At 38.2% G+C, this 25,290-nt stretch overlaps 1 protein-coding gene across 1 annotated transcript in view; it reads right to left on the reverse strand.

Annotated features, from left to right (window-relative positions):
• Window positions 1-25,051, reverse strand: part of LOC139728847 (apolipoprotein(a)-like) — a 69,151-nt gene extending 44,100 nt beyond the window's left edge. Inside the window, exons 1-9 of the mRNA XM_071639787.1 lie at window positions 24,926-25,051; window positions 14,028-14,073; window positions 13,007-13,222; window positions 9,380-9,524; window positions 8,392-8,585; window positions 4,229-4,492; window positions 2,690-2,992; window positions 752-1,018; window positions 161-406 (exon numbers count right to left, since the gene is read on the reverse strand). Coding sequence (XP_071495888.1) covers window positions 161-406; window positions 752-1,018; window positions 2,690-2,992; window positions 4,229-4,492; window positions 8,392-8,585; window positions 9,380-9,524; window positions 13,007-13,222; window positions 14,028-14,073; window positions 24,926-24,982 — 1,738 coding nt within the window. The 5' untranslated portion in view covers window positions 24,983-25,051. The remainder of the gene's footprint in view (window positions 1-160; window positions 407-751; window positions 1,019-2,689; window positions 2,993-4,228; window positions 4,493-8,391; window positions 8,586-9,379; window positions 9,525-13,006; window positions 13,223-14,027; window positions 14,074-24,925) is intronic.
• Window positions 25,052-25,290: the final 239 nt, after the last annotated feature.

Raw genomic sequence — 25,290 nt, forward strand, 5'->3', positions numbered from 1 at the left:
CATGCAAGCCGAGGCAAAGAAACAAAAACAGAAACAACACAAAGAAATGCAATGACAAATAATTTTGTATTACCACAAAACATATACAGCACATAGGTTTTATGGTCTGATGTGACCATTTTTTAAAAATTCTTTTTTAATGATCAAAAGGAGCACATACCTGGACCACGCCGGGAAAAGAAGTCATAGGGATTGTTCGGGAAGTCGCTCCGTATGCTTACGTCCGCTGTGGTCTTGTCACTCAGCCAGCAGCGATTGGATTGGCGCGCAAAGTCAAAGGAGGCACAGGCCCACGACGCCATTAGGCACTGCTCCGCGCACTCTTCCATAGAAACGGCGGAGAGGGCTTGGACATTGTTGCCCGGCAATGCCGAGTTCGGTGTTATGTCGAAGAGCGAGAGAGGACCTAGAGTACAGATGCAAATACAAGCAAAATGCCAGAGGCAAGCCATACAAAATTTTGTTCAAGTGCATCTATATATGTACAATGCTATCCTGCTCAGTTTGTTCGATTCAATTCTCATTTGAATAGATTTCACTGATGTGTCATATTCATCTTTTAGTGTGGTACAGCTGCTGTGGTTTCGTTACAGAGTAGATTTAGAGGAGATAAACATAGATATTCCATCCCACTCTGACATAAAAACTATTTTAAAAAATCTGAAACGAAAGTAACCAACACAAAAGCCTCCATGTTTCCCTAACATATCAATGGATGAGGCAGGGCTGGATTCAAATCTGGAAAACTCACCTATATCGATGCGTTCATAGAAGTCAAACTGTGTATTGCTGGGGAACTGTAAATTTTCGTCCCTGGAGTTGACGGAGGCCATGAAGCACTGGTTGTTCTCCTTGTTGAAGTCGAACGAGCGGCATACAAACGACCTTTCGTCGAGGCAGCTCTGGGCACACTGCTCGACAGTGGTGGAGGTGAGAGTGCCCTCGTTGTTGCCCGGGAGATACCCTCCTCTGAAGATCGCATAACTGGAGAGGGCATCCGTCTGGGGGGCCTGCGTAACTGCACAGCGTTAGGATTCACATGAAGATGATGTGTATTTGCACATTATGAAATAATATGCAGTTTACTTGTGACTGTGCCACTAAACGCAAACAGATTTTTTGAGATTTCACGATTCTTTTTTTTTTTTTCTGAGAGAGAGCCAGCATAATTCATCATTAACCTGTAAATAGTCAGTACATATTTAATAAGATACAGGGGTACAATGCATTGCAGTCTGCTGTCTATTCTTATTCTTTGTGCTTGTCCTTGTTGGTGATATTCTGCTCCAGTGCCATGAGAGTGATGAGGATGTTTAAAACATCAAAACAAGGAGGTACTTGCATAATAATTTAATTTTTCCTGGACTACTACTTGTATTACCCTAGCTCTAATGCATGGCATTTCCCTAACAAATACAAATCAAAATGAAGAGCATTCTGCAAGAAAATAGCTTAGATGTACGTGCATTAAATTCATGCAACTTGTGATTCCTTCCACAGTTTACTCACATCTTCATGCAACCATTACTGTAACCTGTATTCTATAACTGTGCATTCCACAGTATTAAATGACTATAATAATCCTAATGAATAAGAACGATTCTGAACATTGGAAATGAGGATATAAATATGATAAAAAGACAACGCACCAATGAGCATGCAAGACAATACATTGATCACGTCTCCTTAAGTACATGTAGCATTTATATACAAAAGAAGCATGCAAAATATCACTATGCATGCATACATACATACAATGTAGATAATATACAATGTACGTAAGTTTGCAACATCTGATTGACGCTTCTAGTACATATGTGACGGCAGGTGTAGCACTTCCTTTTAGACAGCCGTATTGTAGCCTAAATTTCCAACTCATTCACACTCAAAAAAAAAAGGGGGAAAGAAAAAAGAGAAAAAAATCAACTTGTTTACATATGAAAATGTGAGTGAATAATTGTGAGAGTGTTTTATACGTACGATACGTGTTTGTGTATTGGAATATGAGAACCTTAACTGATAGATCCTGATTAAAAAGTTACATCATTTACATGTGTCTCCTGGTGTAGTGCAAGAGTTGCCCATGTAAACAGGAATAGCGGCTGCTGCGTAACATGCAGTGTAAGTTCACTAATCTACAGACATCGATACAATCTACAGTCATCGATACGAATAGGACACGAGAATAACATTTCAGACATTTTGTGAGCTCTCTCTACCTGATGGAAAGAGTGGACACTATGAAACCAAAGTCTTGGTACATTGAGCAGCGGACCATGCAGAGCTTCGAGAAGTACCAACAGTTTACGCAGTTCTCCTGTTGGACCAGAAATTTTCGCCAGAAACAACTCAAGCAACTGGGGAGGAAGTTTTGTACAGCTTTCAAAGTCTCAACCATATGCAGCCTCAGATCCTCATGGTGAGAAAGCCTCATTATTGGAGTCTCATATAAGGCAGCTCTCTTACAGCAGAAAGGCTGTCATCATTAAAAGCAAAGACAGTTTGGTTATCAAGTCACTTTCGGTCAAGCATTAGACCGCAGTGATTAGTAGACACAGAACATGCAAGCAAACATGCTAGTGCTCTTCGCTCGGGTATATATATGCCACGATTGCTACTCTACACTCTGTGCCAAGGTGCAACTATACGTCACAGAGCAACAAATGTCTTTGGGAGCAACGATAAGAACCTTGTGCTGCAGGTTGTGGTGCTGCTGCATTGCAACTGGCCTGCGGGTCCCCGACACTGCAATACTCGCGAATAACCAAGGGATTCATTGTGTAGCACCACGGTCGCAAGTACCTCCCCGGGTTCCGGCAATAATTGTGGTTGCCCAGCACATTCGGGTGGCGATCCGGTGTGTATTCATGTTTATGCGGTGTCTGGGCATTCCAGTTCTGACAGAGCCGCCCAGATTCCGTTTCAGAGACGGTTCCACGGTAGTCTTGGCCATTTGTTGAGGTGTAACACTCGGGATTGATACTTCTGATCCCTACACAATGATACAATCAAATTCAACAAACCTTCAGCAAATGATTAAAGGACAAGTCCACCTTCATATACATAAGGATTGAGAGAATGCAGTGATATTAGTAGAACACATCAGTGAAAGTTTGAAGAAAATTGGACAATCCGTTCAAAAGTTACGAATACTTTAAGTATCTGCACAGTCACTGCTGGAAGAGAAGACCACTACAGTGTATGATGTCACATGCGTACAACTATATAAGGAAAATAAAAAGAGAATTTCACAAGACTTTACTTTTTGAATAAAGTGCACATTTCTTCGACTTGCTACTGACGTATGTTTAGGGTAATATTATTCCCCCTGCCTTCTGAAAGAGGGAAGTCGAGTGTTCTTTTGTTGCGCGAGAAAAATGGAAATATGTTGAATTTTCTTTAATCTTTCTTTATATCATCGTACTCCTGTGACATCACAAGCTATAGTAGTCTTTTCATCCAGCCGTGACTGAGCAGAAACTTCAAAAATTCATAACTTTTTTACTAACAGATTGTTCGATTTTGCTCAAACTCTCACTGATGTGTTCTACTAATATTGCTGCATTCACTCAACCCATATGTCTATGAAGGTCAACTTGTCCTTTAACTTGATCAACACAGTGTATTTCTCTTTCTTTGGACACAATCTGTAATTGCCACCTGCCTTCAACAATTAATACTTTGTGAAATAATGCACAAATATACTATACACTTGGTCAAAATGGAAGATATCTTCAAAACAAGCATTTCTATTGACCTCAGTACTGATATGATTAGCATTAAGACCTTTTTGTACGATTTGTGCAGCTGTTAGGCTGATCCATCCTTTGTTCTCTGTAATTTCTCTCCACTAGTGCTGCTACTCATCTTTTATATAGATATTTCTTTATGATCCTTGCCTTTGCCTTGACACATTAAACTTGCTTCCCTCAGTCTGTAAAGGTACTCCTGCTATAGTACCAGTTCACCTTCTTGTAGCCATCAACAGGGGCTGAGGCTAGAGTTTGCTCTTCAAGCAGGGTCACAAACATGGTCACTGGCCATCCTTCTGGATACCGATATGAACAGTTTGTTGCACTTTGAGAGAAAGGCTACTCCATGGCAAGGAACTTCACTAATATGAAGAAGTTGCCATTTCCCCTCCTCCCCACAAAAAAAAAGGCAACAGAAAAAACAACAACAACCAAAATTGTACAATGGACTATCTTGCCCTAAATCTTGAAGTTACCCTGTGATCCACTTGTAGCTGCACTATCTGATCCAGCTGAGTCGGAGGGACTGGATTCCGAGTCTTGGCTCCATTCATCTGTTGTTGATTCCGCGGTGTCTGAGCTGGATTCCGGTAGTGGTGGTCCCAGCAGATCCCGCAGCCAGTGTGGCAAGCTACCGAGATTGACGCGCACCACCACGCCGGGCGAATTCGGTGGAGGTACCAGCCCTGCAGACCTTGCAACTACAGGTACGATGTTGTACAGAGCAAAACTTGCTGGGTCTGTTTTTGAGATGCACCATTCCACCCAAAAAAGCTTGGGAACTCAGTGGATGCTTTGCCAACCATCCACGTGATGATTGACGCGCTATAAGAAGCAAACTTGCAAACACTGGTGCATCTATCAGAAATGTGCATCACTGTATTGTAGCTGCACCTACTGCAATTAATTGCGCCACATACAATACGTATTTCTTTTGTCCACAAACATACCTTGGCATCTATATGGCAAGAACTGCACGCAGGCTGTTAAATTCTGTGGCATGCCGCAGGAACCAAGAAACACAGGCCAACATTTGTCAGATCATGACTACACTCAGGGCATTCCATAGGATACTTTCTTCTACAAGGTAAGCCAAAATAATCTATTTGGACGACGGCCATTTACTTGCAGGGAGTTTTGGGACCACTTAAGGGTTACTCTGATAAGAAAGAGTAGAATTTAACATGCACAACAGTCCTATCCTTACAGGGAAATTTTGGACCACTATAAAGCTAGTCTAAAAAGAAAGAGTTAATTTCACATGCACAACAGTACTTTAAAAAAAAATCTGATAAAAATTAGGGAAGTTATGAAATTGTGAAATTTTGCTCATTTTGCTACACAGTTCTGGAATATTTGATAGTGATGCATATGAGTGAGTTACCATGTTATCTCTTCACAATTTTCCATTGATTGTGAACTCAAAACTGCCAAAAATTCAATATTTCAGTTATAAAGTGTAAAACACAATATCATTTCTGGATGAATAACTTGATCTGTCGGTATAGGATTTACGACTGGGACATAATTGCATTCAAATTTCAAAAAAAATAATGGAAATTTTAAGATTTTGCATTCACACTACATGGCAAGTTGTGAGGCAATGGCATCAATAACTCATTCACTAGCATAATCATGTTGACTGTAAGAGTCAACTACAGCTACATAACATCCTAATTCTAATCAGATTTTGATCCATGGCGGCATCATCAACTCACTCATTTGCATATTCGTATTTAACTGTTAGAGAAATGTTTTTGTGAAAATTAGGAAAACTTCACAACTAAACTTCAACTTCTAATCTGATTTTGATTCATGGCATCATCAACTCACTCATTTCCATTTCATATTTGATTGTAAGAGAAATGTTTTGTGAAAATTAGAGAAACTTCACAACTGCATACTTCCTAAATTTTAATCTGTTTCATGGCATCCTCAGCTCACTCAACTGAATATCCATATTGGCTGTTCGAGAATTTTTTTTTTTTTCTTCATGAGCAAGGCTTCACAATTATATGACTCCCTTAATTTTATCTGAAATTTGATCAAATTTTCACTTATGTGCAAGTAAAATATCATTCTTTCTTCTCAGACGAAATTCTAACTGGTCCGAAATTTGCCATTAAAGCTGGCAAGTGCCTACTCATTCAATCTGCTCAACAATTCTGGTGGTTCAGCCTGGCAGGCACAAAAATGGGTCTGTAGCACCCTCCCGCATCTCCATAGAAATCAATCAAAATCACACTCTGTGTCGGAGCCAGACAAATTGCTTTCATGCTCTAGTGACTGACAAAGTGCTCTGTCAATTGAGAAAAATCATCCATTATATTATTCCAAGTGCAGACACAAAAGCCTTGTTTAATATCAGTAATAAGAAACAACATTCCCTATGACATTGTACACAAAGCACAATAACATGCACTCTTTTTCTTTTCTTTTTTTCTTTGTATGCAGAGCCACTTGACTAAGTTGTTCACTGTTGCAATAACCTCATTTCCCTTAGATAAATGGTATATATAAGGCCCCAGTAATGGGAGATCACTTTCAAATTGGGTAATGCCAGCATCAAAAAGTAATGACATACATATGATAGAAAGAATGAAGGGGGGGGGGGGGGGGGGGAGATAGAACAAATGGACCACTTTTGAAATGACTGCCTGTTTGGTTGCACATACACTATTGCATTGTGGTGATCCATGGAAAAAAACCATGAAAACTCTTCTGTAAATAAGGACGAGTTGTATAGATTGGGAAGTTTGGGAAATCTAAATAATAGGGTACTACAACTATACCACTACTCACTTCACTTTCATGGGCTTTTGCACATGAGAGCAAAACTGATCAATCAGAAAAAGCCACCAATTAACTAAAAGTAATGCTCTTAAAAGCATTGGTCCTTGCACCTCTTACTCTTTTCTGATAATCACAGACATAATTACATTGTGTGGTAAAACTCATATCATGAAAATTCTGTATGATAAAACAATACACTGATGTGTGACATGTTTTTTTCCCCCCCCCCAAAAAAAAAAAAATCAACTTTGTCCACTTAGTTGTAGAATTTTTCTGTCACAAGCTCTTCAGTTACAGCATCTTTTCTTTCTTCCACTCAAAGAACTCCATCTGTTTTTGTAGATTGTTTTAGTAGATCTATATTGATATCAAAGATACAACTGTACACTTCCTCTAAATATATGAAGGGTGTCGAAGTCAAGGTTCGAGGTTGGGCAGATTTTGCAGAGGAGTTGATCCTTCTTAATGGTAGCTAAATAATTTACTGTCCAACTTAGCAAACATTTCCATGCATTAATGCTGTATCATAGTAATTTGTACTTTGTGGTAGTATCTACAGTACTATCTAGAGTTTTTTTGACAGGGTCAGGAACGATGCACTGTAATTTCACATGTGGGACCAAACGAGGTATACAGGAAAACAAACATTATGTGGATGTTTTCAGGGAACAGTTGGTTTCCTTCCTTTTTTCTGCCCCCCCCCCCCCCCCCCCCCACAAACAACCCCCCCCCCAAAAAAAAAAAAAAAAACAAATAAAGAAAGAGCAAGAAACATAAAGGATATAGAGGACACAAATTTCAAAAAGACTTCCATCAGTAAGCCTCAGTGCTTTTAGCAATTCTTTTAAATACCATTCAGTGACTAAAAGAACCTCACACAAAACTACAATGCCGTCACATAATTTGCTTTTGATGTTTGCATCACAAGACAGTTCATGGCTCCCATGAACTGCAGGGAGAGAATGCCAATTGTTAAATGGCTGCGATCAAACTTGCATTCAAGGTCTCCCTCCATCAGAATTGCAGGAAAGGCTTTGGTTTGGTAGGGAAAGTTAGTCTGAACTTGGTTAGGAGGGAAACTAGACAGGGTGAATACAGTTTTCAGGGGTATATGCACACCATGATCGAGCTGAATAGAATAGAAAATAAAGAGTGTTGGCACAGTCACAGAAAGAGAGAGAGAGAGAGGGCTGAAGTCTGATCAAGCACAAGACAAAAATGTGTTACTTTTAGAAACAGGTGTGTGAGAGTAAAAGTCTGAAAAATCTGAAACCTATGAAAAAAAGGGTCGGAAGTGCATTAAATTGTAAATACTTCAATGCATAGGAAATGAAAAAAAAAGTATGTAAAATGGGTTTTTGGTGTAATAAAAAAAAGTCTGAAATCTGACTAAACTCTGAACTCTCACATCCTTGTAGAAGATGATTTTACGAAATACTGTATAGTAACAGTGATCACTATCACATATATGCAAATTAGATGGAATAATGATGCCATACCTTACAGTTCTTCCACTGGTGGATAAATGAATCACTTATTTAATTTCTATTTTTGGTTAACATTCTAGCACCTACATTTGCCTCTGTAAAGAAAATCATCTTTCCCACTCACAGCCTACTGCAATGTGAGTTGTGATTAATGTTTGTCTGTTTGTTTTTTCTTCAGGAAGATATTTATATGAACAGACAATTTAACAAGTAAATGCTAGACCTGTTAAGAGATGATATTGCATCAGTGATGACTAATATATCAAATTGACCATATTCTGGCATTGGCCAGGAAAGCATGTTCATATAACCAGCAATTTCTGCAACTTATAGTTCTGCTGGCAACACAAATTTCTCACCTCTGTTTGCAGAAGGTGGTTCTGGATTACATTTTACTCCAGCAACCTCCCACTGGAAGCAGTCGTGTCTGGCGGAGTGGCTGCAAAGACTAAGGCCAGCTTCCATCCCACTGCAGTTGACATCGTCCATGGCAAACCCATTTCTGTTGTAGCCAAAGGACTGCACAGCGGATCTGTACGCCTCCCTCGCATCACTTCACAGGTAAAATGATCGAGGACATGCAGAGAAATGACCAGTCATGCAATTCATGGATAAATGATGATATAATTGATCAAATATTGAGCACAGAAAAAAAGTCATCACTTTAAAAATCTTCACTTCTATAAATCAGTTTGTTTTGCCAAAAAATGTCATAAAATTTCATAAAAGCAGAAATAATTTCACTGTTGAGAATTGTTAAGCAGTCTTAAAAAAAACAACACCACATAAAAGAACAGAATATTTCTGGATGCCTTTTGAAGGTTTGACTGAAGATATTACTATGGTTTAAAAGACACACACAACATTGCATGAGACCCAAGTTGGGGAAAAACTACTTGTAAAACGAAAAAAAAAAAAAACCCAACTAAACCACCAGGTGATGAAATTTTTGGCTGATATGACTCTGTTCATTTTGTAACAATGATATTCAGAAAGTATGTAGGCTACACCAACTGCATTAAGGTACAAGCCTGCTCTAACACTTTCTGACCATTTTCATCACACTTAGAAATTATACTGATGAAAAGCACAGCACACTGTATGACACAACATTTCACATGCAGCAGACAGAAATTAAACTTTTTCTTTAAAGTGTTACTGTTAAAGGCATCGTAACGGCATCCCAATCATCAAAGCATAATTATCCTCATCTTTATTATCAACATTATTGAACTGTCACCGCAAATATTTTGGGGGTCTTTATCCTTTGCCACAATGCAAATTTAGCAATCCTTGAACCCAGCCAGAATAGAATTCTATCAATAGCATTATAATACTTTTAATGCTTACCCGTATCCCAGCTGTCGACACACAACGTTTGCATCACTGATATCCCACTCGTCATCACACACTCCGTACCAGTCACCATCGACCTGCACCTCAACTCTCCCCTCCAGCGGTGAATCGCCTCCTTGCAGCCTCACCGGCAAAGCTGGTTCGGTTTCAGACAAAATATCAAACATGAATTACTATCGATCGTATTGTTCAATGTTTGGCCAATGGTTCATGATTTCTTGGGAAGCATCGCTGCAGATGACTAGACAGAAATTTACTAAATCTATTCTCAAATTAATGTATTTAGTGGACTACCATTTGTATAGGCCTACCCCATTTCCTAGAATCCTGTCATGAGCATGCACTGTGATATCAAATAGTGTCATTCCTGTTTATTCCTTGGTGAAGACATCAAACAACTTGGTTGATAAAAGTTTAGAGCCTTGCACCTCAAGTGTGCCTGAAATCCTATTTGCACATTATGATGTATATACTCTATAGATTTACCATAAATTCAGCAACTTTTATATTAATGTAGAGATATGTGGGGAGGGCATCACCCAATCGCACTACTGTGGGCTTTTTCTCACAGTCCCATTGTTGTGACTGTCATCACCATCATTGCCACACATGCTGTATACTCAGACATGGGGTGATTTCAACTATTGGTGTATAGTTCGGATCTGACCTCAGCGGCTTTATTTCTGTAACCGAAGTTACATATTCACCTGATCTATCAAAGTGTCACAAGGTATTTCAAACTTCGAAGATGGTACAACTCTGTCACTTCAACTCTGTCACTGACTGATGATGAGCAGTAGCTCATCATCATTTTCAGAACATTTTCTTCCCCTATATACTGTAGGTCTGTCCTTGGTGAGATCTAAATTTCAACTCCTCCGATCCTCCCACTCCCAAAAAGCTAACCTCCACAGCTAAGAACAGGAACCCCAAATCCAATGTCTCCCACAATTTCCCAACTTAAACACAAATGCAATTAAAAGATCATTCCAGGTGGCCAACTTAATTCCCTGACAAAATATCTTATACTGCTATTAAGCTCCTTGGCTGTGTATACAGAAAAGGCACATTGCACAAAGAGCTATTCCCCCTTCCTTGTTATCTACCATAGTTAATCCTTCTAATGTTCTATAGTCCCAACTCAACTGCCCACCAAAATAAAATCCAAACAAAGTGCAGCTCAAGTAAACAGTAACAACAATAACTGCACTTTAAGTGCAATCTCTAGTTTCCTGTACTGGTTTAATACACCTTAATCAAAAATTCCAATTAACAACATATCTCACACTGTATCCCTCACCAAATGTGAATTACTTCATTAAAGTGGCTTGTTTTTAGTCTTATTTATAGCAATATATAGCAATAATAATGGCAGCCTAAATCTTATTGGATGATCTACATAGTTGACAAATGCAGAACAAATTGCAAACAGAGCAATGCCGTCATGTAGGGCCTAATGATCAGCTCTACTGGCAATGTTTCTTTAAAATCTATCTCCACTTAAAAACTCAAATGATTGATTGCATTTTACACCGATAAGGGATCATAATGTGTGACTGCCAAGTGACATTTCTGAAAGATGTTTTACTTTTAAAGTGCAAACTAGAAACTCGAAAACAAGGATCTAAATATGTTAGTTGGTTAGAGTCTATATCGTATAGACAACTCTATGTTTACGGGGGGGGGGGGGGGGGGGGGGGGGGGGGGGGGAGGAATCCAGGAATTAAAACAAGCTCTCTTCCCTTACTAACGTTAGATCTACAGTAAAATTGTCACAATCATCAGCATCTGGGGAATAGATCTAAATATAGATGATCTCTACTAGTAACTAAATTCAAATTCCTGATATTCTTCCGTCGAGATGTTTTCATTGCAACTGATTGACAAATTGCCCTACATCGACGTAAATAAGCACTGAATTGCTCAGTGTTTTACGTCGATGTAGGTCTAGGGCAATTTGTCAATCAGTTGCAATAGTAGACCTAACTAAATGCATATAAAAACCACACATACAATTTTTCCACTTTAGACACTAACGTTATACAGACCGTGGTTTTTTTTACAAGGTTAAACTTTCAGTTTCTACCTAATGAACCCGGCACTTTTGATAAATCAAAGAAAGTTGTAACTGTGTACAAGGAGCGCTCCGAGGTTAAGAAAGTCGGCGCTTAGATACATCCATGGTAATTGGTATACTGTACACTGATTCAGCTATCAACAAAATTGAAAAACAATCGTTTTTCAGCCCAACCCAACTAGTAGAAAGTTTATGATGGAGGTACTGCTCGCCTATTCCTCATGTAGCGTCACCTATCACTTATCGGGTTTACCAGTACTTAGTGGTCTACTAGACCTATATGAATAACCATGTCTAACATATTACACCTCTCTGTACCTCCATAGTTGGACTTGTTGGACCAACAAACACGACCAGATGGATGTCTGGACCGTAAAACCATGGCAATAGCGATATAAAATAGGTTGACAATAACGTAACAACTTACATTATATTAGGAGGGAGATCTAGACCTGCCTTATGAACCAGAAACAAACAATGTTTGTAACATTGTTTGTAACATGTAACGTTCTGGGTGCTCTGATCTGGACTTGACTGGCAGAACGGTTCGCAGATGTGCAGGCCGCGCCGGCAAACTAGCGAGGGGGCTAGGAGCGTCTTTACAAGGTGATGATGCTCGGATCGCTCTGCCGCACGCATGCATCCATGCAGACGACAAGTTACTAGTAGTAGAATTTTAGGTCAAGCAATTTAAAGATTATGGTATGCTGTATGTGTCATCAATGGTCTTCTAACCTCCACACGAAAATGACAATTTTGCAAACGTTTCTATGCAGCCATCAATATACGGAATACAATGAGTGTCAAAGAAATTTGATTCTAAATTTTGATACAAATTTTGAAGTGGATTCTTGAAACATCGTATAAAACAAATTCGGAAACCATTGGCGTACCATATTGTCAGAAAACCGAAGAAATGGAAAGGAGGGCTCGACAGGCCACCTGCCCGATCTCGTGTGGACGAAAATGTGAATGAATTCGTAATGAACGAATGAATAAATGAATGAATGAATGAATGAATGAATGAATGAATGAATGAATGAATGAATGAATGAATGAATGAATGAATGAATGAATGAATGAATGAATGAATGAATGAATGAATGAATGAATGAATGAATGAATGAATATGAATGAATGAATGAATGAATGAATGAATGAATGAATGAATGAATGAATGAATATGAATGAATGAATGAATGAATGAATATGAATGAATGTGAATGAATATGAATGAATGAATGAATGAATGAATGAATGAATGAATGGATGAATGAATGAATGAATGAATGAATGAATGAATGAATGAATATGAATGAATGAACGGATGGATGAATGAATATGACGGTATAATGAAAATGATATACCGGTAAATAAGTAGTCGACGATGATGAAGGTGATGATGATAAGCAGTGATGACTCATGAATAATGATAAATGATAATAATATTTTGTAATGATCCTAATAACTAATGATGATAATAAAAGTTATATATACTAAGAATAACAGTTTTATAATGATAATGGACGTCGCTTTATCACCTGTACTGGTCGCTCTCTGACCACTACTAGATGTGTGGAATGAAGCAGAGAAAGAGACGGGTATGTGAAGACGGGACGGTATCTCGTTGAGGAACGCTTGGACCTCGTCTTCGACATCACTGGACAACGACGAGATCACCTCATCTGAGTCATCGTCGGTGTCGCGCTTCGGCCGACTGACCGTTGACTCGATTTCAACGACGTCAAATTTGCTAGCTGGAAAAGTATTGTATACACAGAACGAAGAAAACACATAACAAGTCATCATACAATCCATGTATAATCAGAAATGATCACCAAAATATGCTAATGTAAGGGCCTACTTGTATATATACGACATAACATCACACTTTAAATCGTCATTCGTAACATTACATGCCTACTGTTTTATCAATATTTTTGTCCAGCGTTAGGTAAAGCAGTGGTTCTGATGCTACTGGCCATATCAAAGTCGAGAAGAGGTGTCGTGTATTATAATGATGATAATAGTAATAACAACAGTGGCTACTTGTATAGCGCACAGGTCCACCTTCAGTGCTCATGGCAATTCAAACATGAAATGATAGATATGTTCAAGCATGACAACAGAGAAGAAAATGGCAAACAACAAACAAACACATACTAGATAAAGAATACAAATAATAGGCGCACGTTTGGAACTGTCACACCTGCAGTATGATTTCTCTTTATTATTATTTTGTTAAACATTAGGCCTCCATGAACAACATTCTTTTGAAGACTTACGTAAGAAACTGTTAAAATCTTACTTGTCTCGTGACAATAATAGTCCTTTGAAAAGTCGAAATCCAGACGGTGATCTAGATCACCATAAATCAACTTAAATCATTATTAATTTTGTCATCACAGTCAGCTTACTTCTTGCGTAAAACTTCTAACAGTCGGTCAGGCGGACAGAAAGACAACAGATCAACAGACAACCAACAAAAACCTTATCCTCTTTGCTGGAGGTTATCATATTGATAGTAATTTCTAGAAGGGTGGATGGATGGACTCGCCTTACCGTAAGGTGGAGCGTGTATCTTCTTACTTGCTCCTGATATTGAAATCTGAGGAGAGAATAAAAAGAGAGCCAACATTTACCAAACAGTCAGTTTGTTGATGCATACAACAATATCAAGGATTAAAAAAAAACAGCGAGAACTTCTCATATTGACGTTGTTATAGGCTGCATAATGGTAACAGTTTCCCATCATCATCACCACCAACACCATTACCACTTAGGTCTATCATCTTTTCAATTCAATTCAATTCAAAATGATTTTATTTCCACATATAAAGTAATACAAAGTAATATCGCTTACATGAGTACTGATATCTTCAGGAACTTTAAATCACTTAAGTTTCAACAAAACGTACATGAATACAATACTATAATGATATCAACTTCGGTTTGGATAAATAAACAAGTGAGTAATACAATCTTAATTTGTAACTCTACATGGAAAAGAGAAATTCACAAGAAAAGCATAGCTTGTAAAATTTGTGAATTGCTCTGGAAGGTGAGGGCATCTCAAGATCCGTCAAGGACTCCGATAAAAACTTTTCTCAGATAAAAGATAAAATCTTTCTCATCCTCCTCCTCGTCACCATCATCATCATCATCATCATCGTCATCATCATCGATCATGGCCATTATCATTCTTATGATATAAACTTCATCATCAACACATTACTTGTCATTGACGTTGTCATCATTACCATCTATTCATTCTCCTATTACAATCTTCACTTTTAAGTGGGTCTTAACCAATCATGATCGCGGTATAGGTCTATAGCCAGGGTCATTGTGTGTTTTCCTTTTTGTCTTTTTATATTTCTTTTTTAAAGAAAGTAAGCAACAACACAACCACAGATCGCGTTATTGCATATGCCATCTCAAGTAGTTCTTATTTACGTTGTACTTGTAAATACATACACATGACCTATACGGAGAGCAAAATACAAGCAAATATTTTAAATAGAGATTTCTGGACATGATTATGTACAAAGGACGCAGCATGTAATAAAGACTACAATTAACATTACATGCACATGCACAAGTACATGTATATGGCCTACATATATATTGCATTCAAGAACACTCTTTTCGATCCGTATATCGTTGTACAGTTATACGTCATTGCAGCTGTCAGCGCTGTTGAATAGTATTGTAACGCATGTATCTGAGCAGTTTTTAAAATGTGAATGATGCATTAGGCCTTCTGGGGTTGTAGCAATGTACACTGAAAACAGAGATAGTTATTTTTTATCAGGGAGGTGAGTCTCACCTCCCTGGTGTGAATGCACACAGCTTATAATATGGAACTCTTACATGGGAGTTCTCGTTGTACATGACATTGTAGCTAAAGAGTACAGTGTGTTATGTAAGAATCGGACATAGTAAACCCTCTTACTGTCCCTTGATATTTTCTACATCGAATCTATTAAGCCTCCGTAGTTTAGTATAATAGGCCTATATACCAAATGGCAGTAAAGAGCGCAAAAGTTATAATATACTGGTTTCGTGTTCATTGTGTTGTGCAGTCTTGCGTTCAGGTACAGGTAGTCCGTGCCTGTGTGAAGGTGAACCGGAAATGCTGGATTCGTGTTTTCCAGGTCTTGCCGGATATCGGGCAGCGAGCAGCAGGTAGTCGGATCTTACAATATCCGATCTGACCGAACACGCTAGCCGGTGTCAGTTATCTTTCCTTTGTTCATGCGCCTTACCTCTTCAGTCTGGATTTATGTCAAGCACATTTCTATACGACAAGGGTATACGCAATGTGTCTTAAAGTAGGCCGACACATACACCCAAAATTGTCCAAGCAGTCTTACAGTGACATAATTACCACTGTTTTTTGTTTTTGTTTTTTCATTGGGAAAGTCATCCATTTAGGCTAAATGAAAACACAAGATGCAGTCTTATAAAATCTCGAAGTGTGGAAGATGGCGTCAAAAATTCAACATTGTGTGAAATGGCAACATAGAAGAACATTGAAGAATGAAGAGTGTTTATTATTCAGAGCAAAACTTATTGTATATAATGTATATAGTATATCATATTATAGGTTCTATGATTAATCCGGAGATGAGTCTATACAAAAACTCCAAATTGCGGTATATCAGGTGTGTGAAAGTGATATGAAATCTGCAAATAAATGTTATTTGCAGAATTTATATCGGTTTGACATACCTGATTTACCGCTATTCGAGGTCATTTTTTTTTCAGTGTTCAAAATGATGGTGTCAGTGGCTGAATCGAAAGTACAGAGTGAATCACTGTAATGGAAAATGAGAGAAAGTGAAAAAGAAAAGAATGGATGAAGCGAGACATACACGAGTTAATGTATACAGGTATAGGTACGTGTACTATTAATGCATAATAGCGTTACTCAAGATTCACTCAACAATGATGTCATATCATCGGTAACATAACATACGTGTGCTTTACCTTTTTATAAGTGTTATGTTGACAAGGGTGGTCCTGAAAAGTTTAAATGAATGGTGTTGTTTTTTTATCTACATACCAAGCATTTGCATTTTATATCCACGGTTTAGTTTATTCTACCCGTATAGTAAACACCGATAGGCCTATAGTCATAGGAATGAATGAACACAGCGTCATTGTATTGAGGCATGTCTACACAGATTACTATAATTTTGCCACATCCAGGCCTGTTTTTTTTCTTTCTTTCTTTTATTTTTGCTTCAAATGCAATTAAGACTTTGAAAAAAAAGTCCACATTATAGACGTGTATTTGAAGAAATCAAGCAAGAAATCAAATATTGCAACGAGAGAAGGACTCGGAGAGCGCAAACCTGGAACCGCTAAGCATGAAATATTAGGGCCTATGCTGAAAATGGCCACACTTCCCAATCCTTCCAACAATGTCTAAAATACGGAGCACTGCCAGCTGACTGCCAAAACTTAATCATCTGTTCCTTGTGTCTGTATTGACACAAGGAACATTTGACAAGTTCTAGTTTTTCTTTCTTTTAAGATGAGTTCTATGACTGTTGTGATACTATCCTACATGAAATATATCATTTTGACGTTTGTAATATTCATGTGTATTGTTTTGAAAAAGAATAGAATGAAAATAAAAAAAGAGGATTGAATAAATGCAGGAATATCACCTTTATAAAATTTCATCCCCATCCGTCGATAATATTTTGATATTTATATTGCCGAAAAACAACAACAAACAAACAAAGACAGGAAAAAACAACAAAACAAAAACAAAACAAAACAAGGTCGCCAAAGGCACAACCCCCTTATGTTTGTTGGGGGTTCTTTCGTGAAGTGCACGCTATAGCTTTAGTCGGCATGAAGTATACAATGTTGAAACTTGCATAATTATGTCTATATAGGAGCTTTGAGTATGTGATAGGACCAAAAGGTGAGAGTACAACGTATTGAAACTATATAGCAATCACTGTTTATCAAAAGACGAGAAGGCAGCTTGTGGCGCCTTTTACGAGTCTCAATTGGTCGTCCTTATTCTGCATTTCTGGTTCTGAACGAGGCACCTTGTTGAGTTTGTTTGTGGTTGTCCTTTTATTTAAAGAGATGGTACAGTATCGGTGGAGATGAGGAATGGGCTTTTGACTTTTTGTGGGATATCAAGAAACCACTCGTGAAATAGTACAGAACATACAATTCTAAGAGAAATTCAAAGTTTGTTTGATGGAAATCGGTTTTGGAATGGCTGAGATATCCAAAAACAATATAAAACAAAGCGATCGCAATAAAAGGTGTTCCCACCTTCTTATTCGGATTGCTCTGTTTTGGGTATCTCAGCCATTTCAAAACCAATTTTCATCAAATAAACGTTGAATTCCTCTTAGAATTACATGCTCTTTCATATATCATAAGAGGTTTCTCATTATCTCACCCAAAAATGTTAGAAACCTGAAGTTAGGTCTCAACCAAAACTATACGATCCCTTTAAGCTATACCTCTTCGTCCTTTTCTTACGCTTCTGCTTACATACAACGTAAGTCCCCCCCCCCCCCCCCACACACACACACACCCACATCACATCGAATGAGATGGTAGATAACCCCTGGTATATGGCTGGAAAAGTTATTTGCTTGTTACGTCAACAAGCCTGCTTCGATTAATCGAAGGCCACTGCAGGTTTTCGGTATGGTCCGTTTCCTGATGATGCGATGGAGGAAAGGAAACAATAACATATAAAAGATTAATGCACTCAATGCAAGCATAAACGAACAAGTTCAACAAAAAAGTAGGTGAGATGACAAATTTGGCATAAGTATGATGGGGAACGGAAATGCGGTACGTTTGCGTAAACCATGACGGTGTTTCTTGTTAGGGTTTAAAAAGTACAACCAACAACAATCACATTTTATTGGGGGGGGGGGGGGCGGTTCTACCAATGAACAACACCGCTGCCTGCAAGCATCTGAAGCCAGTTATCTCGGACTATAGAACCTTCGTAACAAAGAACTTTCGGAATCACGGGAATAACGAACCTTAATATTTCGTTTTCAGATTAGCGCACCTTCGGAATGACGAACCTCTTTTCATTTTCCAACTAACTAACCTTTCTAGAATAAAGAACATTATTTCACTTTCTGATAAATGAAACCTGTAGGAAAAACGAAGCTTCGGAACAACGAATTTATTCCGCACCTTCATTTAATACGATTAAAACGAATTAATATTCCAGTGAATATTGCCATTCGCACGAATAACGAATAGATTTATTCTAGAGATGGCATGATTTAGCAACTTTCCTCATCGACAGATTTTCGCTGATACCGTCTTCGATTAGAACACATTTCATCTCAGCCTGTTTTGTCTGATTTATACGGAAGTTCTTTTATTTCTAATGTCAATCCGTTTGGCGAAGGATATAAACGTGCATAAACACCACTTCGAGTCCGCGAAGTGATCAAAGGACTACGGGCAATTTGTCAAGAAAACGAGTGCTTTAATCATTCAAGTTTATACGTGTGTCGTCTTTCTCCATTGTTTTTCTGTTTGTTTGTCAATACGGCTACATGCAATTGACGAACCATAGTTAGGGTTCTTGAAGACACTTTTGAACATTCTTTTCCTCTACTGCCATTTCTTCTTCTACTTCTTCTTTAATTTTTTTCTTCTTCAGTATTATTCAATCAATTCTCTTCCTCCTCATCTTCTTTTCCTCCTTCTCCATCTTGTTCTCTTTCTTCCTGTTTTATTATTTTTGTTAATGAACTCCTTTTCGTCAACCTCATCTTGTATGTTCATCATCATTTTTTCTCATCCTTTTTTTTTTCAACCACTGCCTCTCATCCACTTCTTTACCTTTTATTTCGTTCTTGCTAATTATTCATTGACAGGGTTCTGTGAGGTCATGGAACACACTCATAACTCCCAAACATACCCCACAATGGGCATGTAACATCAATGTCCTCCCATCTCTAAGAAGGGAGTAATACTACTTTTTGTATATAACACGAATGACTGCTACCGCAGTATTTTCCCTGAGGTGATTTGGCGTGGAGTCGTTCAGTGGTATACATGTTTCGTTGCATTCAGATAACTTTTCAGTGTAATCGCACATGTCAAGGACATGCCTCTTTGTTTGCGTTATCATTGAAAAAAAACAAACGAACAACAACAACAACACATTCCTGAATCTACGTGATTGTGTACTCTCCTTTGTATGCTAATAACTATAGTCCAAGGTTGGATGATTGGTAAATGACTGTGACAAACTACGTACACAAAGTATAAAGTATACATGCACAGTCATTGTCGCGTTTGACAAGGGGGGGGGGGGGGGGGGGCTGGCTTGGACCCCTCACTTTTTTTTTGCACCCGTACAAAAGAATACATGGAGTGTCACCATCTTGACCCCTCCCCCCCCCCCCCCCCACGTTTTGACACCCTTGGAGTGACAGTAGTGGCTGTTACTTGTCAGCTGAAGAAACTCGGAAGTGGAATGAGAAAGATGTGCTGAAGACCCTTTTCACCCTTGTCAAGCTAAAGAAATTTAGCTCATGAAACCCGGAAGTAGTCCCCCACCTGCCACTTTTGAAAATGTGGCGCCGGCCATGGGAATAACGATGCGTTGTGAAATTGGTGGCCAATTAATATCCTCAAGATATCTTATAAAAGCCACAAATATACCTACATGCTGAACCCAGGATTCAGGTGTGCGTTTGCGAGCATGTGCGTGTGAGAACGATTAAAGTGTGTGTGTGGGGGGGGGGGGGGGGGCTAGGTTCACAGTTACGGAGGTGAGTGAGGGGATGTAGCGGAGATGAATAAGAGGACATCCCCATTACGTCACAATCTCACCATCTCCACGCCTTCCGTTGCAGGGGGCTTCGTGCCTGGATGGACCTGTGGGGTCACAAGCCAACTTGCGGAAAAGTAAAGTGACACTTATTGGTGAGACAAGTAAAATATACCTGTGTATAGGCGCTTGTTCCATATCATTTAGTTTCATATCATATTCAATCTTTAATGAATACAGTGAAAGTAGACAAACAGAATGCTAGATAAAAAAATCAAGATCAGAGTTTAGAAAGTCAAAGGTTTGCAAAGTTTCCCATATGTCTACAAATCAGTGGTATCAGTGGCGGCCACAACAGTGGCAGAGATTATGACATCTCAAATCACGCACTAAGGCAGTGTTAGCTTCTATGCATTGTTCTTTACTACATTTCCTATTTTGACATGATTTTGACATTAAATCGATTGGAATAAGACGTATCCTTATTCCTCTCCATTCCGAAGAATGTAAATCACCAAAATGTCTTTCATTATGCTAACAAATTGTAAAAATGACATGTGGAATTCACCGATCCAGCGATGACAACAGTGCACGGGGATTTAATCAAATCTGCAACCTTTTGCTACGGCTGTCCGATTTTCCTCGGATGTCAGTGATGATTGTGTATTCTTCTAATATTTCTGCATTGTAAAAAAACTGAATCCACGTAATCATTATTTGAGGTATAATTCCCTGTAGACTCTTTGTTTATATTGATTTGATATTATTTTTTTCCCTATCTGGAGGTATAATGAAAGGTGAAACTGCCTAAGTTACAGACAAATTTGAGTTGGAAAAAGATGTACATCAGTGTATAGCCCAGCAAAGTTTGGTGTAGGTAACGACCATTAATTATATTGCCAATGGGATTAAGGTTACTTCCAAATCTGGTACCTCACATTCAAACCGTGGCGATCTTACTAAGATGATCACACAAGCATTAATACTTGATGTCCTGCAAAATAGGTATATATACCTATATGCTTACACAACCCGAGTTCACAAAAGCTATCATGACATAACACATCCATGCGTGACTAGCGTCGGTAAAGATAATACAGTTAATGTGATTGCTTACGGCTAAACAACTTTCTTTAGAGTCTCCACAATGTATTCTTATTTTACCGGTAATCAACGTCGCAAAGCAAACACTGGTCCCGTTTCCCCTCAAAGCTCTTTTTGACTTCCCGTCTCTATATAACAAAGCCAGTGATAACTACCTTTTGAGCAACGACTCACATTCAGCATTAAAGATATGGTATAGTTTTGGCTGAGATAGGGCTTCGGTTTCCAACATTTTCATTTATCTTTTTTTAAGATGATTTTTTTAAGATAATGAGAAACCTCTTATGAAATAATGAAAGAGCATATAGCAACGGAGGAATTCAAGAATTTTATGATAATTGGTTTTGAAATGGCTGAGATATTTGAAACAAAGCGATATATGGGATCCACCTTTTGTTACAGGATCTCTTTGTTTCACTTTGTTTTTGCACATCTCAGACATTTCAAAGCAAATTTTCATCAAAATAACTTTGGATTCCACTTTAACATTTGATAGATTGATTTAAAGTAACTAAAGTGTCAAAAGCATTAAAAAGTTAAAAGCTGAATCCTAATCTCAACCAATATTCTATACCATCCCTTTAAAGGTACTGCTGTCTCTCCACAAGGAAGTAGCCCTTTCTTCCTATAAGTATCTCGAGTCTATACTGTTCAAACAGGCATTTTCGCGTGCATGAAATTTCAGCGAATTTCGCGAGAAGCCAAGATTCAAGAAATCAAAGTTCTTGCCTACACTTTGCATTGAATGCCAGCTGCAATTCGCGAAAATTTCATGCAGCGAATATTTGTGGTTTTACAGTATGTATGGTTTATGCGCGTGGGTGCATGAGGGGGTCAAATTTAAAGAGAAACGGATTCATTGGAAGTTTACAGGAATATTGCTTGGTGCAAATTGCTATACTTTGGCAGAAGGCAGAAAGTGAAAAAAAAAAGATTGTGAAATGTATGTGTTTCGTTCATTTTTACTCAAAAACTGTGACGAAATCAAAGTTAGTTTTCATCAATATTAGCGGAAGAAAGCAAACAATCTCATACAGAGATTTGTCGAAGTATATACAGTCAAACCTCCCTTAGAGGCCACCTGTCTCTAGCGGCCACTAAAAAATTTCCCCGAGGGAAAAGCCCTGTTAAAGACACTGTGTTTAGTGACCACCTGTCTGACGCGGCCAGCGGCCACAAAGTTTCTTTCCCGCAGTAGATTGTAACCTGTCTATAGCGGCCACAGACCCGATGATCGTGGAGCCGTAGCCGAGCCAATAATTCAGGGTGTTTTTTTCCTTTGTAGCTGTGTCAGTTATTCCTAGGCAACGTTCAGTGATCGCCATCACTGCATTCATAACTCATTCAGTTATAACACTGCACGACTGTACAAATGCTAATGTACAACAATTTCATAAATACCGGCATTGCTCAATGCATGAAGCACACGTGTGCAAACGTATGTACATGTATGTGTAAGTTGACGTGTGCAACGATGGTACATGTACAATCATGTAGGCAGTGCACACAAAGTTGGATAACCTGTCTATAGCGGCCACCTGTCTATAACGGTCACTTTTTCCATTTTCCCTTTGATGGTCGCTATAGACAGGTTTTACTGTATATGTTTCTTATTATGTAGGCCTCCTATATGATTATATTCCAGAGCTTTATACAGTAATTACAAAATCCCCCTTTGTATTTTGTTTACAAAGAGTTGGGCTGTGAGCGCTACTTTACATATACAACGAACGTTTCCCTTTAAGTAAACCACCATCACAGGAGTACACCAGCACTTCCACTTTAATAATTTCATTTTTCATTTATTCATTTTCATACTTCTCGTACATGAATGTAACATAAGAAATAATAATACAGGTTCTTTTACCTTATAAACAATGTGCCAAAAAAAATAAAAATAACACGAACAATATACATGGTAATATCACATCAATTGAAATTGATAATAATCGTCAATGAAAGACAAAGCAATTTAAATAAACATTTTCCCATTTAACGATCATTCTGATAGACCCGAAGGCTTTGTTTTGAGATTTAATAAAGCCTATACTATAGATTTGTGTTCGTTTCAATAACCGCACTGACAACTGAACTTTTTCAGTTTGCGTCTCTCTTTTACTTGTATACACACACGCACACGAGCACCCTCCCCCAAACATAAATGAATAAATAAATGAATTTACATTTAGAATGTGGAACACACAGTTACATTGTATTCAAATATCTAATATATATATATATATATATATATATATATATATATATATATACACGTACATGTATGTATGTATGTATGTATGTATTTATGTATGTATATTATATGTGCATATGTTTGTGTGTATTCAGAGAGAGAAAGAGAGAGAGAGATGATCTCATTGATGAATATTATACTCTTTTTGTGTGTATGAAAGACAAATGGTAATAAATGTCACTAGGGAGCTTATGTCATAATAATCTACATTGATAAAGACAATAAAAGCGGACACTATATATAGAGAAAGGAAATCTAATCAAAATGGGGCAAAAGATAACGAAATTATGGAAATGCGTATCTTTATATGTTTCCTTTTTCTCAAAACAGCTCTATTGATGGCATGACGTTTTCTGAATTAGATTATTGGATTATCATAAAAATCATTTCGTCTCAATTTTCCCCATTGACTTAATGACATAATTACGGTGTATCTTCACCGAATTTCAGATTGAAGTGACTTTGCAGAACGAAATCATATTTTCCTCTACAATTATGAATTCAAAACATTTAATGGCGATTACCTTTTTTATGGGGAAATAATGAACACTAAATACTAATCCCCCCCCCCTCCGAAAAGAAAACCACACACACACACAACCGAAAGAAAACATAATTATAGACCATGTACAAAACAGAGTGAGAACTGTATGGCTATGGTGTCAATTTTCACTGTCCTTTACGATTTTTTTCCATGTAAACGTGAACTTGAACGCGGATTTTCCCTTTAAGCGTTGGTTGATGGAGTGCAAGTTAAGCTTGACATCATGCGTTGCCAATTTACTGTCCAATATGTCAAATGTTCTGCAAATAGATTGCGACGCAACAGCGTTATGATGGCCCGTATCAATAACCGCTGATCTGAAATGCTGGCTTTGGCCCAAGGGAACAACAATCAATTAATTTCTTTGAGGTAGGCAAAGGCCTCTGTTTCACCGAGTAACCATGTACTTTTTCTAACACGTTCGGAACCTCTGAGTCAACTGCATTGATCACCTCTCAAATATAGTATCAAAATAGTATCAAAAATAGCATCAAACATGGATACTACAATTATATGTTTACTCATTTACAACGAAATAACAAAAGTTCATTCATTCAGTTTCTTCCTAATCTCCCCTATAGCTCGTGGATATGGAGTAGGGGTACGGTGCTACCGGTACATAGAAGAAAACTGAATGATATGATAATGAAATTACGGGTTGACAAACTATCCACTAGTTGTTGATATTGGTATGTTAAGATCACAATCAATCTCTTGGCGATTAAAGATGTATGAGCATACTACATGGAAGATTTACCAACACTCACCAAGCAGAGTAGAAGAGCTGTTCCGTATATGATGAACTTCAAATGACGCGAGCCCATGATCACCCCTCGTAAGCAGATTCCAGACCGCTTGCTGAAAGTTTAGGTCAGTTACGAGGGAACTACTTTACTCTCTCTCTTCCCTCCCTCTTTACCCCTAAAATGATTTCACTGGTCCATTGGCTTTGAAAATATGAAAAAATTGCATCCAAAATATTAAAAAAAAAAATCGATTGAAATGCAGGACGTGATAACGACTCGCGATCCACACGATATTCCTTTACAGATGAATGCTGCTGCGCTGACGGCTAGACTGTATTTCGGCCTGGCATGAATTGACTGGAAGTTGGCACGACTTGGCAGATGTT

The sequence above is a fragment of the Diadema antillarum genome, unplaced genomic scaffold (genome assembly GCF_040938485.1).
Source record: "Diadema antillarum isolate AM-2024a unplaced genomic scaffold, OU_Dant_1.0 seq00000203_RagTag, whole genome shotgun sequence".
Classification (NCBI taxonomy): Eukaryota; Metazoa; Echinodermata; class Echinoidea; order Diadematoida; family Diadematidae; genus Diadema; species Diadema antillarum.